At 39.3% G+C, this 13,624-nt stretch overlaps 1 protein-coding gene and 1 pseudogene across 1 annotated transcript; one reads left to right on the top strand and one right to left on the bottom strand.

The window, feature by feature from the left end:
- Window positions 1-3,279: 3,279 nt before the first annotated feature.
- LOC117284779 lies at window positions 3,280-4,991 on the bottom strand (annotated as a pseudogene).
- Window positions 4,903-9,334, top strand: Rab39b (RAB39B, member RAS oncogene family). The gene is made up of 2 exons (XM_010625173.3): window positions 4,903-5,371; window positions 8,207-9,334. Exons 1-2 carry the CDS (start codon window positions 5,157-5,159, stop codon window positions 8,631-8,633), a joined length of 642 nt encoding a protein of 213 aa, XP_010623475.1. The 5' UTR covers window positions 4,903-5,156; the 3' UTR covers window positions 8,634-9,334.
- The last annotated feature ends 4,290 nt before the right edge of the window (window positions 9,335-13,624 follow it).

Below are 13,624 nucleotides of genomic sequence, written 5' to 3'. Positions count from 1 at the left end.
CATATATGCTACACTCTAGCAGAAAATTTGAGTCCATGAATCAAAAGATTTAATTTTGAGGTAGAGAGAAATACTCCACAAATTAATCTATAAAGTAAATGCAATCCCTATCAATCTAGCTGCCTTATTTTGCAAGCTAATCTTAAAATTCATATAGAATTTCAAAGAGGATCAAAAATAATCTTGGAAAAATAAAACAGTAGAAGGACTCTTACTTTCTATTTCAAACTTACTATAAGCTACAGTAGTCAAGATACTGTTGTTCTGGCATAACGGTAGATATAAAAACCAATGGAACAAAACTGAGGGTCTAGAAATAAACCAATATATCTGTGGGTTAATTAATTTTCAAACAAGAGGGTTAAAATCATTCACTGGAGAAATAATACTCTCTCCAAGAAAGGGTGTTGGAGTAATTGGATATCTACATGAAAAGAATAAAGTTGGACATTTATCTCACAACAAATATAAAAACTAAGTCAAAATGGATTATAGACCTAAATGCATTTTCTGAAACTACAAAATTCTTAGAAGAAAGCATAGAAGTAAGTTTTATGACCTTAAATTAGCCAAAGTGTTCTTAGACTTGACACAAGAAGCAAAAGGAAAAAACAGGTGCTCCTCAACTTATGATAGAGTTATGTTCCAATAAGCCCACCATAAATTGAAAATATCCTAAGTCAAAAATGCATTTATACACCTAAGCTACCAAACAACATAGTTCAGCATCACAATATATGCTAGAGTATTGCTTCCACTTATGATTATACCACAGACTGGGAACTCTGGTTCACTGTCACTGTGCAGCATTGTAAGAGAATATCTGCATTACATTTTGGTATCCCAGAAAAAAGATTAAAATCCAAAATTTGAGGTATAGTGTGTACTGAGTGTTTTACTGTTTTTGTTTTGTTTTGTTGTTTTGAGACAGGGTCTCACTATGTAGTTGAGACTGCCCTGGAACTCACTATGTAGCCAGGCTGGTCTCGAACTCACAGTGATCCTCCTGCCTCAGCCTCCCTCCAGAGTGCTGGGATTACAGGTGTGCGCCACCATGCCCAACTAAGTGTCTACTGAATGTGTATCACTTTTGCACCATCGTAAAGTCAAAAAAATGTAAGTTGAATCATGCTAGGTCAAGAACTATGTAGAAAAATTCATCAAAATTTAAAACTTTGTGTTTCAAAAGATAACCTCAAGAAAAGGAAAAAAAGAGTAGACACAATGGAAGAAAATATTTGAAAATAATATATTTGACAAGAAACTTTTATCTAAGATAAAGAACCCTTACATTGTAATAATACAAAGACTAATAATTCATTTTAAAAATAGGAGGAGGGGGTGAAGGGAGGGCAGGGGTAAGGGGAAAAAATGAGAATCAAGACTTGTCATGTAGCGGTACAAGATCCCAACAATGAATGTAACCGTACTGTAACCCTAAAATGTACCAATAAACTCAATTAAAGCTGAAAAAAATAGACAAAAAAATCTAGGTCAACATTTCCAACAAAAAATACACATTTAATAAGAGTGTGAAAATGTGATTGATCATCAGTCATTAGGGAAATTCATATCAAATCAGAATGAGATAGTGTGTCATACCCACTAAGATGGCCAGACTCAAAAAGTCAGACAAGAGTAAGTTCTGAAGGCTATGTGAAGCAACTGAAAGCCTCATTGATTCCAAATGAGGATGTAAAATGATGCAGTCACTGTGCAAAAAGGATTAAACAGTTGCCATAGGACCCAGGGATTCCATTCTTAGACATAAATCTGAAAGAAATGAAAGTAATATTTAAAGCAAAAGTTGTGTATGAATGTTCATAGCAGACCTATCCGCGATGGACTAAATGTGAAAAAATCCAAATGTCCATTGATGGATGAATGGATAAACAAAATGTGGTCTAGTTGTACAATGGAATATTATTCAGTCATAAAAATTAAGGAAGTACCATTGTTCCTCAGTATCCTCAACAGATTAGTTTCAGGATCCTCTTAAGATAACAAAATCAGTGATTCTCAAGTCCCTTATTTAAATAGTGTGGTATTTCTGCATAACTACACATACCTTCCTGTATAGATAAATCATCTCTAGATTATTTATAATGTCTAATACAATGTAAATGCCATGTAAATAGCTGGTTATACTGCATTTGGAGGTAATAATGAGATGAAAATGTCTGTCTGAAAAAGATATTTTTACAAATTATTTTCTTATACTGCAGATACAGAGGGTCAACTCTACATTTATGTGTATTAATCTTAGAAACATTATTCCAGCTTGCACCAGTCACAAAACTCACATATTAATAATTCTATTTACATGAAATATCTGGGATAAGATAAACTATATAGACAGAAAGTAGATTCGTGGTTGCCAGAGGCTGGAGGGAAGCAGGATAGAGGGATGATGGCTAAAAGGTTGCGTTTTTGGTTTTGTTTTACATTCTTAAGACTGTATTCTGCTCCAGTCATCCCTATCTTCTTCCTTACACTTTTTGTTTGTTTGTTTGTTTTTTGAGACAGGGTCTCACTATGTAGTTGAGACTGCCCTGGAACTCACTATGTAGCCCAGGCTGGTCTCGAACTCACAGCGATCCTCCCGCCTCAGCCTCCCTCCAGAGTGCTGGGATTACAGAAGTGCGCCACTACGCCCGGCCTTCTTCATTACACTTTAATCCTATAGATTCATTGCCACTGTACAAATAAGGAAGAATAGTGTGTCCGTTAGATATTGAAACAGAAAAACGTTCAAATAGGAGAAGTGAAGAGGTTGGAACATTCAGGTCGGAGTGATGGTGAAAAGTAGAACAGGAAAACCAGGGCTCAGTCACAACCAATTTTCACACTGAGGAGAAAGATAGGAATTGTTGGAAGCAGTCTGTGTATATGGGAAGAAGCTATGAAGAGGGAAAAGCAATGTCTGCTAGTAGCTACCTGGGTTGAGAGAGGAAAATTAGATGGAAGCACACCTCCTAGGGAAAAGAAACACCAGAGAAACCCAGAGAACCCACCCACAGTGGAATAGAAGGTTGGGGAGAGAGATAAGACCTGGGTTTGTCTAATTATACAATGCAAAATATATTTCTTGAGGTAGCATCCACTTTCAATTCCTCTCACACCTCAGGACCAAGCCCTAAATGATCATTTTGGAGACCAGGTGGTGGCAGGATGAATACTGGAGATGGCTGGAGGTCAGAAACCCACCAGGGCAAGTGTCCAAATATTGGATTCCATGATTAGAGGTGCAGGAGCACCTCTCTGGGGACTTAAAATAGATCACTTGCTGCAGAGAGGTAAGCCACGATATTTTAGTATATGCGCTGCTGAAGCGAGCACGAGGTCGGCCATAATGCTGGAGCCAAGATCTTCCACATGATAAACAACTTCAACCAAGTGACTGTCAGCCTTGCTCAGCTTGGTGCCAATAAAGTAGACTTGTCCGTGGCTCCTTAGCATCTTTTCCAAGGCATGGTTCCTTGCTTTCTCCTTAATGTGGGCAAGGTTTGCATCTTTCTTTCCAGGTGGACAGAATGGGTGATGAGCAGTTTATTTCATGCATATCTGCCATGCCTTCTGCACACATATCAATCATGGCTATCTCTTCTGTTTTTTGCTTTTTTGGGGTTTTTTTTGTTGTTGTTGTTGTTGTTGTTGTTTGTTTTTTGTTTTTGGTATTGGGGTTCAAACTCAGGACCTTGTGCTTGCGAGGCAGGCACAATGCCACTGAGCTAAATCCCTGGCCCAGGGCTCTTTTATGTCTCTCCTACAGGTCATATTTGGTGTAGTTCAGAATGGCTCTGGTCTGCACCAGCTTTGTTCCGTCAGTCCCCACCATGGACCCTTGCTCAAACATCAGATCTCCATCTCTATTCCAGCAGAGGCCAAAAGCCACTGGATGGACTCCATTCATGCCCTGTGAAATAAAGTAGTGAAGAACAGGCTTTTCCACCGTGATACCAGTGTCCTGGTTTCTTGTGTTACGGGCTGCTCCTTCTTATTCCCGTGGGTTTCTTTTTGAGGTGACAAAAATGTTCTAAAATTAGCTGGGGTGTTTGTTGCATGTATCTGTGACTAGACTAAAAGCCACTGCACTGCTCAGTGAAGGTGGGTAAATTGTGTAGTATGTGAACTTAGACACCTCTAAATTTGTTTTTAAAAAACAAAAAAAAAATAGTTAAGGCAATAATAAAGGATTAGACATTAAATACTATACAAAAGGTACAAAATGGCAATTCTCGGAAGAGGTCAATGCAGAAGACATGGTGTTGACATCAGGGTTTTTTGAAACCAAGCAATAACTTTTTAAACATCTGAGTGGTAAGAATTTTAAAATTATAAAACACAGGGTGCGTGAAATAATGCAGAGCAGTGGTATTTTCTTGCATTGCTGACTAGAATTTAAATTGCTAAATAGTTTTAGAAGGGATAATGCCCAAGTACACTAAATTTAAAATACTCCTACTGTTTGACTTCAAAGCTTCTCATAGAAATGAAGTGTGAGTAGTTGTGCTTAAAAGAATCCTTTTTGAAGCATGGCAAAAGAAAACTGATGCTTCCCTAATCGTAAAAGGCAAGTTTTAGGGTAGAGGTTCAATTGGATCTAATATTTAAAAAAAACAAATACATATATGTATGTGTGTGTGTTTATGCGATTATGGAAACATTGGACAAATACATAATTGTGGACTTTTGTGTACATTTTTTACTGTTTCACTCCTTTCAATGAAAAGAAATGGCATCTTTAAGTTGAACAAGTAAATTTTAAATTAGGACGAGAGTGGTAGAGTGGGTGACGTCATTAGAAAGGAGGGGAACGCACTGTTCTTCTGTCCTTTCTTTTTTTTTGGTGCGCTCCTTTTACAAACATTGCGGCGGCCCGAGCGTCGCGTCTACGGGGGGAATTACAGTAGCCGGTTGTCAGTGATGAGTCAGAGTGCGTGGTGCTGATGCTGCTGCCATTTCATCACCTTTGCGAGCGCAGCATCCATCCCTCCGCTCTCCCGAGCCTGGGCCTATCTCGCTTTGGGCTCCCGGGCCAGCGATGCGCTCCCGGCCGAGCTAAATCGGAACCGAGGCGCTCTGTCCGAGGCCTTGGCGGGGCGCCCGTCTTGCCGCCCCCGTCCCGGGCCTAGGAGACCTGCCAAGCCACGGCCATGGAGGCCATCTGGCTCTACCAGTTCCGGCTCATTGTCATCGGGGATTCCACGGTGGGCAAGTCTTGCCTCATCCGCCGCTTCACCGAAGGCCGCTTTGCCCAGGTTTCGGACCCCACTGTGGGGGTGGATTTTTTCTCCCGCTTGGTGGAGATCGAGCCAGGAAAACGCATCAAGCTTCAGATCTGGGATACCGCAGGCCAAGAGAGGTTCAGGTGGGAGCGCAGCCCGGGCCCGCGAGCAGTGGGAGGGTCTTCGGAGCTTGCACGGCCTCTGGGGACAGAGGACTTTCTAGTTCTAATCGCAGTACAAGGGTCTGGAGGGGTTTTGCTCAAGCCCACCTTGGGCTAACTGGGAGTTCAGTGCAGGGGAAGAACCCTGGTAGGAAAGAAAGGCTGGTCGATAACACATATTGCTTGCACCACAACTCCCTCACCCTGCCCCTGATAGCTAATAAACTAGCTTGAATTGATTATTAGAATTTATCAATCTCAGGCCTTATGTTCCATACTTTCAAAATGTTCCCCTGTCATCCTAACATAACTGACACCTTCAGATACTATAGATAAGTCACATGTATATTGTTTTATTTCTATATCTCTGTGTGTATATGTATGTGTCTCTGTGTATGCTAACGTGTGTCCTAACATAAAGGAAATAGATACTGATTAATTGATTGATTCTTTCTTGCAGTCACAATCCATTCACTGATCACTACTATGCACGAAACTCTGGACTCGTTTCTTGTAAAGTGTGAGGAGACTCACACAGACAATGCCATGTAATCAAAACAGAGCCCCTTCCCTCTTGTAACTTCTGTACTAGCATAGTGGGGGGAAATAATCAGCAATTACACAAAAGAGTGTCTTGTTTTTATTTGTACACCACTCCTTACTGCAACACTTGACACGACAAATAATCGATGAATACAGTTAATTTTCTCTCACAACCCTTTGCTTTTCCTTTGTAGAATATATTACTTGTAGCAATATGTGTGAATACAGAGGAGGGAGGCTTAGCTGTAGAAGATGAGACCCAAGTAAAGACAGGAAATGTCCAGAGATGGGAAATACCACGTATAAAGACAGAAGGGAGAGAAAACAGTGTACACAGAAAACTTTGCAGAGAACAATTTGAAGTAAAGTCAGGTAGCACAGAGGGCATCAGATCAAAAAGGCTCAATAGCCCATGTTTATGATCATTTATTTATCTATTGAACACTAATTGAGCATAGAAGGTACTGGTTAGGTAACTGAAGAGAAGTAAAGAGAAGAGATAATTATAAACATCTCTAACTTCTCACTTCTATAAACACTGGCACCCTTGTACAGATTCACTTTGTGCGATGGCTTGTCTCATAGCAAAGGAAGGTATCTTGTATGTTTGTTGGAATTTCTGTATGAACAGTCTGTTCATTTTCACTGCTCCCTACTTACTGGGCAATATTGATTTGTAAGACTTCTTTACAGGTTACTAGCGCTTTTCTGTCATGTATGTTCTAAGATATTGCCCCAGTTCATCATTTACCTCTGCTTTTTTAATATAGGGAAGATGTTAAGTTTTGTGTAGTTTTATGTTGTCCTTAGAAAGGGCTTTGCAACTTGCTTTGCCAACTACTCACAAGGCACTACCATAACACATTTCTAGAGGTTAGACAGGCTTTTACAGCTTATCGATTTCCTGAATCAAGCTTTGAACAAATCAGAATTTTTGTTCACGTCTAATTTTCTAATATACACATCATTATTCACAAATCTTTAATCATAGGAATGTTTTCATTCTCTGGGGCCGATTTGCCTAGTTCTGGAGTCTTGAACTCATTTGTAATGTTTGCTCTTAACCATAATCTAGATTGGACTGTAATTCCCCAATTTTCATTCTCTTAACATGGGGCATTTTCCCTAAGCTGTAAGCTATTGAGTCCTTCATTGTTTACCTTCTCGGTTAAAAAAAAAATATAGGCATACATCAACAATCACAGTAACCTAAACCAAGTGATTGTGGAGACCAGTACTTGTCCACCCTCTAATAAGCTCACGCATGCTAAGCAAATATGTATTTTACAATAAGGTTCATCAAATGAAGTTAAAATATGTGAATGAGCTTTCTTCTCTTTAAGAAGTACAGCAAAGCTAGGCGTGGTGGCTCATGGTTGTAATCCCCGCACTTGGGAGGCTAAGGCAGGAGTATCACCATGACTTCAAGAGCAGACTCGGATATATAGTGAGATCCTGTCTCAACCAAAAAAAAAAATACAGCAGATGCATCATAATTTAGATACTCTATTAACATTGTAATCAATACTCTATAATGATTTACATAAACTGTAATTTTAAGGGGAAGACTTGAATAGGCCGTTTTTCTCAGATAGTCCTCAGTCAGCTTCTGAAATCTGTCAACAAGTAGTGCAGAAAGGCATTTTACTCCTGAACCCTTCACCATCCCCCCTTTTTTCTCATTCCCACATGGCCTGGAGAATAAAAAACAAACCTATGTTTCTCCTCATAGAGGAGATTGAGGACCCCTGTAGGATGATAATAGTAATAGCAATAATGGAAAGACAGAGAGAGACATAAATTTAAAAATGGAGTATAACACAAGATAAATATAGTTATAATTTAACTCATGAATTCATTTTTACTCTTAAAATTCCCATTTCAATTGCTAGCATTTGTAATGAACTCTCCATGATAACAAACACTTTAGCACCACCCCTTATTTCATTTTGCCTCCCCAAAACCCTGTGATTTAGGAATCTTATTATACAGAAGAGAAAGTCTCTGTCAGTTATTCAGATTTGGGAATAGGGGAGTTAGCTGTGGCTCCATCGGAAGGCAAGAAATAAACTCATCTCCCAAGGTCATTTTCCCAATGTTTAATCTAAGGAAAATGCCTGAAGTTCCATGAGCATTTATTTCTAGAAAATTCCGTCTCAAAAATTTCCCTTTGAAAACTGTGTCATTAACCAGGAACACGAGAATACACTGAGTTCATTGGAGTGCAGGAGTTTGGGCACAACCTTTATTCTTTACTTCTTTCTTGTGTTTTAGATCCATCACTCGCGCCTACTACAGGAACTCAGTAGGTGGTCTTCTCTTATTTGACATTACCAACCGCAGGTCCTTCCAGAATGTCCATGAGTGGTTAGAAGAGACCAAAGTACACGTTCAGCCCTACCAAATTGTATTTGTTCTGGTGGGTCACAAGTGTGACCTGGATACACAAAGGCAAGTGACTCGCCACGAGGCCGAGAAACTGGCTGCTGCGTACGGCATGAAGTACATTGAGACGTCAGCCCGAGATGCCATTAATGTGGAGAAAGCCTTCACAGACCTGACCAGAGACATATATGAGCTGGTTAAAAAGGGGGAAATTACAATCCAGGAGGGTTGGGAAGGGGTAAAGAGTGGATTTGTACCAAATGTGGTTCACTCTTCAGAAGAGGTTGTCAAATCAGAGAGGAGATGTTTGTGCTAGTCAGCTCTTTTATTTCCAAAACATGCTCTCCCACATGAATTTAAAAGTGATCAAAACAAATAGAATCCTTATGTGATTGAAGAGAACTCAACCTTTGGATACCAAGTGAGCCTCCTTAGGGGGTGGGGGGCTTTTACAGGCTTATGTGTGGGTGATGCAGAAGCCGGGGTGCTATGACTGAGGAACTGAATTGCTGACATGGGCTGGGGGCCATACACTGTTTTGTGACACATGTTTGGCAGTGGCTGTTCCACGTGCCCTTTGTGGACATGTTAAGGGCCTGGGGTTTGCAAAGCTAGGTCCCAGGAAAACATACATGTAGACAGGACAATTGTTCCTTGGTGTTTCAGCTTGTTCATAAGTCATGCCCATAAATATGTAAAGGGAAAATATCATATTGGGAACAATTAACATGACAAAGAATATGGGACCTACTTATTCAATGAGAGCATCTTATACCAAATGTGCGTGTTCGGTTTGATTAAAAAGTATCAATTTGCTTCTAACAGCTCCCCTGTAAAATGAGGGGCATGGACCCTCGTTTGCTAAGGTTCTTTCCAGGCTTGGTGTTCTAGTAAAATGATGTGGATAGGAAAAGGGAGGTAACTTACACATTATTATTAAGACATTTGAGAAAAATGTATACCCTTGCGGTAGAGTTACCACCGGTGTCAAATCAATTGTCTCATAAAAATTACCACGAAAATAGCACACTGTAACCCAAACACCTGACCATGCCTGAAGTTTTACTGCTTTGGCCATTGCAAACTCAAAGTCCGCAGTCTGCTTGCTTCTTCAGGCACAAACAACACAAGAGTTGCCTCTGAAAAGAGACCTGAGGCAAACCCTTTTACCAAACCTGTACGGATCACCTGCTCAACAGAAGGCACTGTTAACCCTTACACACATGTTACAGTTACTCTACTGATTTGATCATTGCAGCAGGCCTGTGAAATTTTCTCCCCCATTTAACAGAATAGTAAACTCAGTGCAAGGACACTCACTGGGCCAAGGTCAAGAACTCTTGATTCCTAGTTCTTTTTACTGGATCATTATTCTGTCAGATGAATAAACGATTATTCATTTGTTTATTTTAGAAGACATATGACTGTAAATAAATGTTTTCTCCAGGTTAGGATATGTTTTCCCTATTGATTACAACTCAGCTATAATCTTTAGGAAACCTGGGAATGAATCAAAGGAAAAGCCCATTCAGGTATTCTTGGCAAAAGGGCTTTAAACAAATGATTAATTGCACATCTGAAAACGCATTAGAATTGTGTGAGCTATAAGTGTTCTTACCACTGAAATACAATGAACATTTTATTGAAGGGAACCAAATACAGCAATGGGGCTGGGATGGGCATAACATACTCATCCCTCAATGACCTTGGTCACCTGTCTGCTATATACCTACACAGGGTTTCTATCTACCCGAGAGTCAGCTTTTAATTCTCAGGAGAACAGACAGATAACTGCATCAGCAAATTGGAATGGCTTGAAGGTTCCATTATCTTCCTGAAGAGAGGTGATGCTTTAAATTACTTTTGGGATTGTAGCCAATTCAGCTAGGCAAAAGCCATACTTTTCAGAGTTAAGAAAACTATTCTGATTAGGGTCAGGTTTCTCATATCTACTGTAGGAAAGCCTAAGAATGGCAAATTGCTTTTTGAGATACCATGTTGAACTTCAGCATGAATGTGACTGAATCTGAAAGTTTGGGAATGTGCTTCAGCCAGAATAACGAAGCCTAACAATGAAAATTATGAAAGACCATTCTGCCACCTGTGCCCCAACTTGGACGAGCACCATGGACTAATTCACAGCATCAACTACAAGTGAACTGATCATTTTCTCTATATTCATTTCACATGACCTGGCTTGGGTGGCGTCCTTAAATCGTTAGCTTCCTGGCCATAAAGGAAAAAAAAAAAAAGATGGTTAATTGGGTCAACACAAAATGTCAACTACCATAATTAATTATGTTCAGAAGATTCTGAAAGCAAAATTATCCAGTGGATAAATGAGAGTTAACTGGATACTTATTAATTTAAAAAAAGGGATAGAAACAAAACTTCTATATAGTTTTCTTGACTAAAATACATTATATGTATACTTCCCCATTTCTGACTTTAAAAAGCAGGTTGAAAATACTCAGCATAGATCCCAGCAGAGGTGGCTGAATTTAATTGCTTAAATAAGTTCTAGAAACTTACAAAAAACATTTTAGTAGAATTCAGTGCTGTTGTCACTACAGCAAGTGGGTTTTAGAAAATAAGTGAAAAAATCAGGTGTTACTATAACACTAAGGATAAAGCTTTAGAAGCTATTTTACTACATAGGTAAAGAAAAGATTAACTTGTAACAAAGAACACAACTGCATGTTGGATTAGATTGTCTTATATTCCAGAATAAAATGTACTGTATACTTTTCCTCACTTTGTTGTGCACTGTAATGAGATGTGAAAAAAATCTTTATTTAGCTGTATGTGAATGAAAATATGCCTGTATTTAGTAAAATGGTTGATTATGTGACTGTGAGATTCCAAGTGTGTGTTGTAGCTATTTCCAGAATCTTTCACTTCAGTGTGGCAACCATTACCAAGGATATTATCAATAAGATACGATACATACTTTGCACAACACTGTTCACCAGTATCACAAGGCCAGAAAGAAAACATGATTTTTAAAGTTATATGACCATCACATCAAAAGACACAAAGACCTCACTACTTCTTGGTCATCACATATCACTGTGGGAAAAGTAGGTTCTGTCAAGCCTAAATCTTCATGATTGCAATTTTTAATCCAAGGCCTTCATTCTCTCATTAAGGAGTTGATTGTACCTACTGACTTCCTGTAAAGTCTTTTTCTCCAGGCTAAATTGCTTCAGACCTACTACGGTGTGCTTTACATGTTAGTATCATTTGGAGTGGGAGGGCTCAGATTGGAACACAATCATTTAGCACAGTTCCCAGGATGGATAATACACCTACAGTGGAGGTGTTAAAAGGGAAAGCCATTTCATTCTGAGTTTCGGCATAGGTAAGTACGTTCTTCATGGTTTAATCACTTTTATAACCACGAATGAAGAAGGCAGGAAAGAAAGGAAAAATGTGCACTGTCACAGCATTTGATAAACTTTATCACACTTCTTAAAATGCTTCCCGGGGCTTGAATATCCTTTCATTTATATTAATTTCTGTCGTGACCCCATGGCTTTAAATACCATCTATAAGGCAATAAGTTTGAAATTTATAAATCCAGCTTATCTCTTCCATGGACTGCTGGCCCTTATAACTAATTGCCTACCTGACATCTCCATTTTAATGTTTATTAGGTGTTACAAATTTAACATGTGAAAATCAGGCTCCTAATCTTCCTCCCCCATCTAATCGCCTTTCTCTTTTCAGTAAGTGGCAACTTTGTCTTTCCATATGTTCCTGCCCAAAACCTTGGAGTCATTCATCTTTGACTCCTTTCTTTTGCCTAATGTAATCGATCTACATCTAATCTGGAAATTACGTTAGCTTCACCTTAAAAGTATAACCAGAACCTGACACCTTTTCAATATTTTTACTGCTTAGCACACTGCTGTTGGCCACTATAACTTGTAACCTGAGTTGTTGTGATAATTGTTCTCCCTGCACCTTCTCTTGCCCTGCCTTCACTCTTCCCTTCCTCAGTCTGTTCCCTAAACAGCAGCCAGAGGGAGACTGATAGAACATTAGTTATAAGCAAGCATCTACACATAATTGGCCAATGGTTGTGTTTCATTGTTTAAAATTGAAAGTACTTCCAAGGACCCATAGAAGAACCCTTAAAAATGAATTCCATTTCTACCCCATTGCCTCTGGACCTTGTTTCTTTCTGCTGACCCCTTGTTCATTTTATTCCAGCTACACAGTTTCTGATTCTTCAAACACAGCAAGCACAGTCTCACCTCAGGTATTTATAATTCTTGTACCTGAGATATCTGCATGGATTGCTCCCCTCCCAACTTTCAGATTCTAGGGAAGATGTGACTACAGAAGTCATTGCTGACAGCTGAGAGTCTTACGCTTCGGTATGCCCTGGGGGACAACAAAGTTTAGCTTGGAAAAGAAAAGGAAACTTAGAAAGAGATAATGGAAACCCTGAACAATACAGTTCCATGGGAAGAAGTTGACAAAAATATTGCAGTGCAGCCAAGGGTTCAGGATGATAAGAACGGAAATGTACCTGTAGAACTTTAGGGAGCAGGAAGTCATTTGCCAGCATGTTGGCAGAATAATTTCTGCCTTCACCAAGCCTCTCAGGAAATTGGTCTTCTCAGTTCTGTCAGATAACCAGTTCATTTTTTTTTTGGCTTTCCATTCTCTCCACAACAGTCTCACCCATTCCTATAACTTCAGTTATTATCTTTACATGGCCGACTCTCAAGTAAAGAACTTGAACCCACTCTTCTTTGCATGATACTATTACAGCCCACTTGCCTACTACACACAACCACAAATTCCTCAAACTTAAAATATCCAATACTAAAATCAGTAACTATCAAAATTTTCTCTATCTACCCTAGTCTCACACCTCTTTCTCTTCCACCATCTACAGCCTTGCCCAACAGAGAAACTTAAGAATTATCCTTAATCCCTTACGTCTCTTCACCTCTCATATCTAATTCATTATCAAGAACTGTTAATCTATCTTTAAAATATATCTGTCCACCATTTTCCTCCATTTAAATAGCTATCATCTTTGTCCAAGCCACTATCAGCTCTTACCTGGACTACTTTGATATCGTTACTAACCCATCTTGCTCACACACTCAGGATATATTCCCAACAAAACAGTCAGAGTGATCTTTTCACAACATGCTATATCACGTCATTGTCCTGCTTAAAATCCACTGATGGTTTCTCACCACATTTGGAACAAAAGCCAGATAAGTCTTACATTTCTTAACATGGTCACAAGGCCCTGCATGATCTGACCTTTCCTATGCGTTCATC

Source organism: Fukomys damarensis, unplaced genomic scaffold (assembly GCF_012274545.1).
Source record: "Fukomys damarensis isolate Sample0158 unplaced genomic scaffold, DMR_v1.0_HiC HiC_scaffold_39, whole genome shotgun sequence".
Lineage (NCBI taxonomy): Eukaryota > Metazoa > Chordata > Mammalia > Rodentia > Bathyergidae > Fukomys > Fukomys damarensis.
Note: the sequence above shows the minus strand (reverse complement) of the source record. Positions and strands in the feature narration are given on the sequence as shown.

What these genes read in the sequence shown, in the direction of transcription:
- Rab39b (XM_010625173.3), top strand. Translation starts at nt 5,157, where the DNA reads ATGGAGGCCATCTGGCTCTACCAGTTCCGGCTCATTGTCATCGGGGAT. An exon ending in GCAGGCCAAGAGAGGTTCAG is followed by an intron (nt 5,372 to 8,206) that starts GTGGGAGCGCAG and finishes CTTGTGTTTTAG; the next exon opens with ATCCATCACTCGCGCCTACT.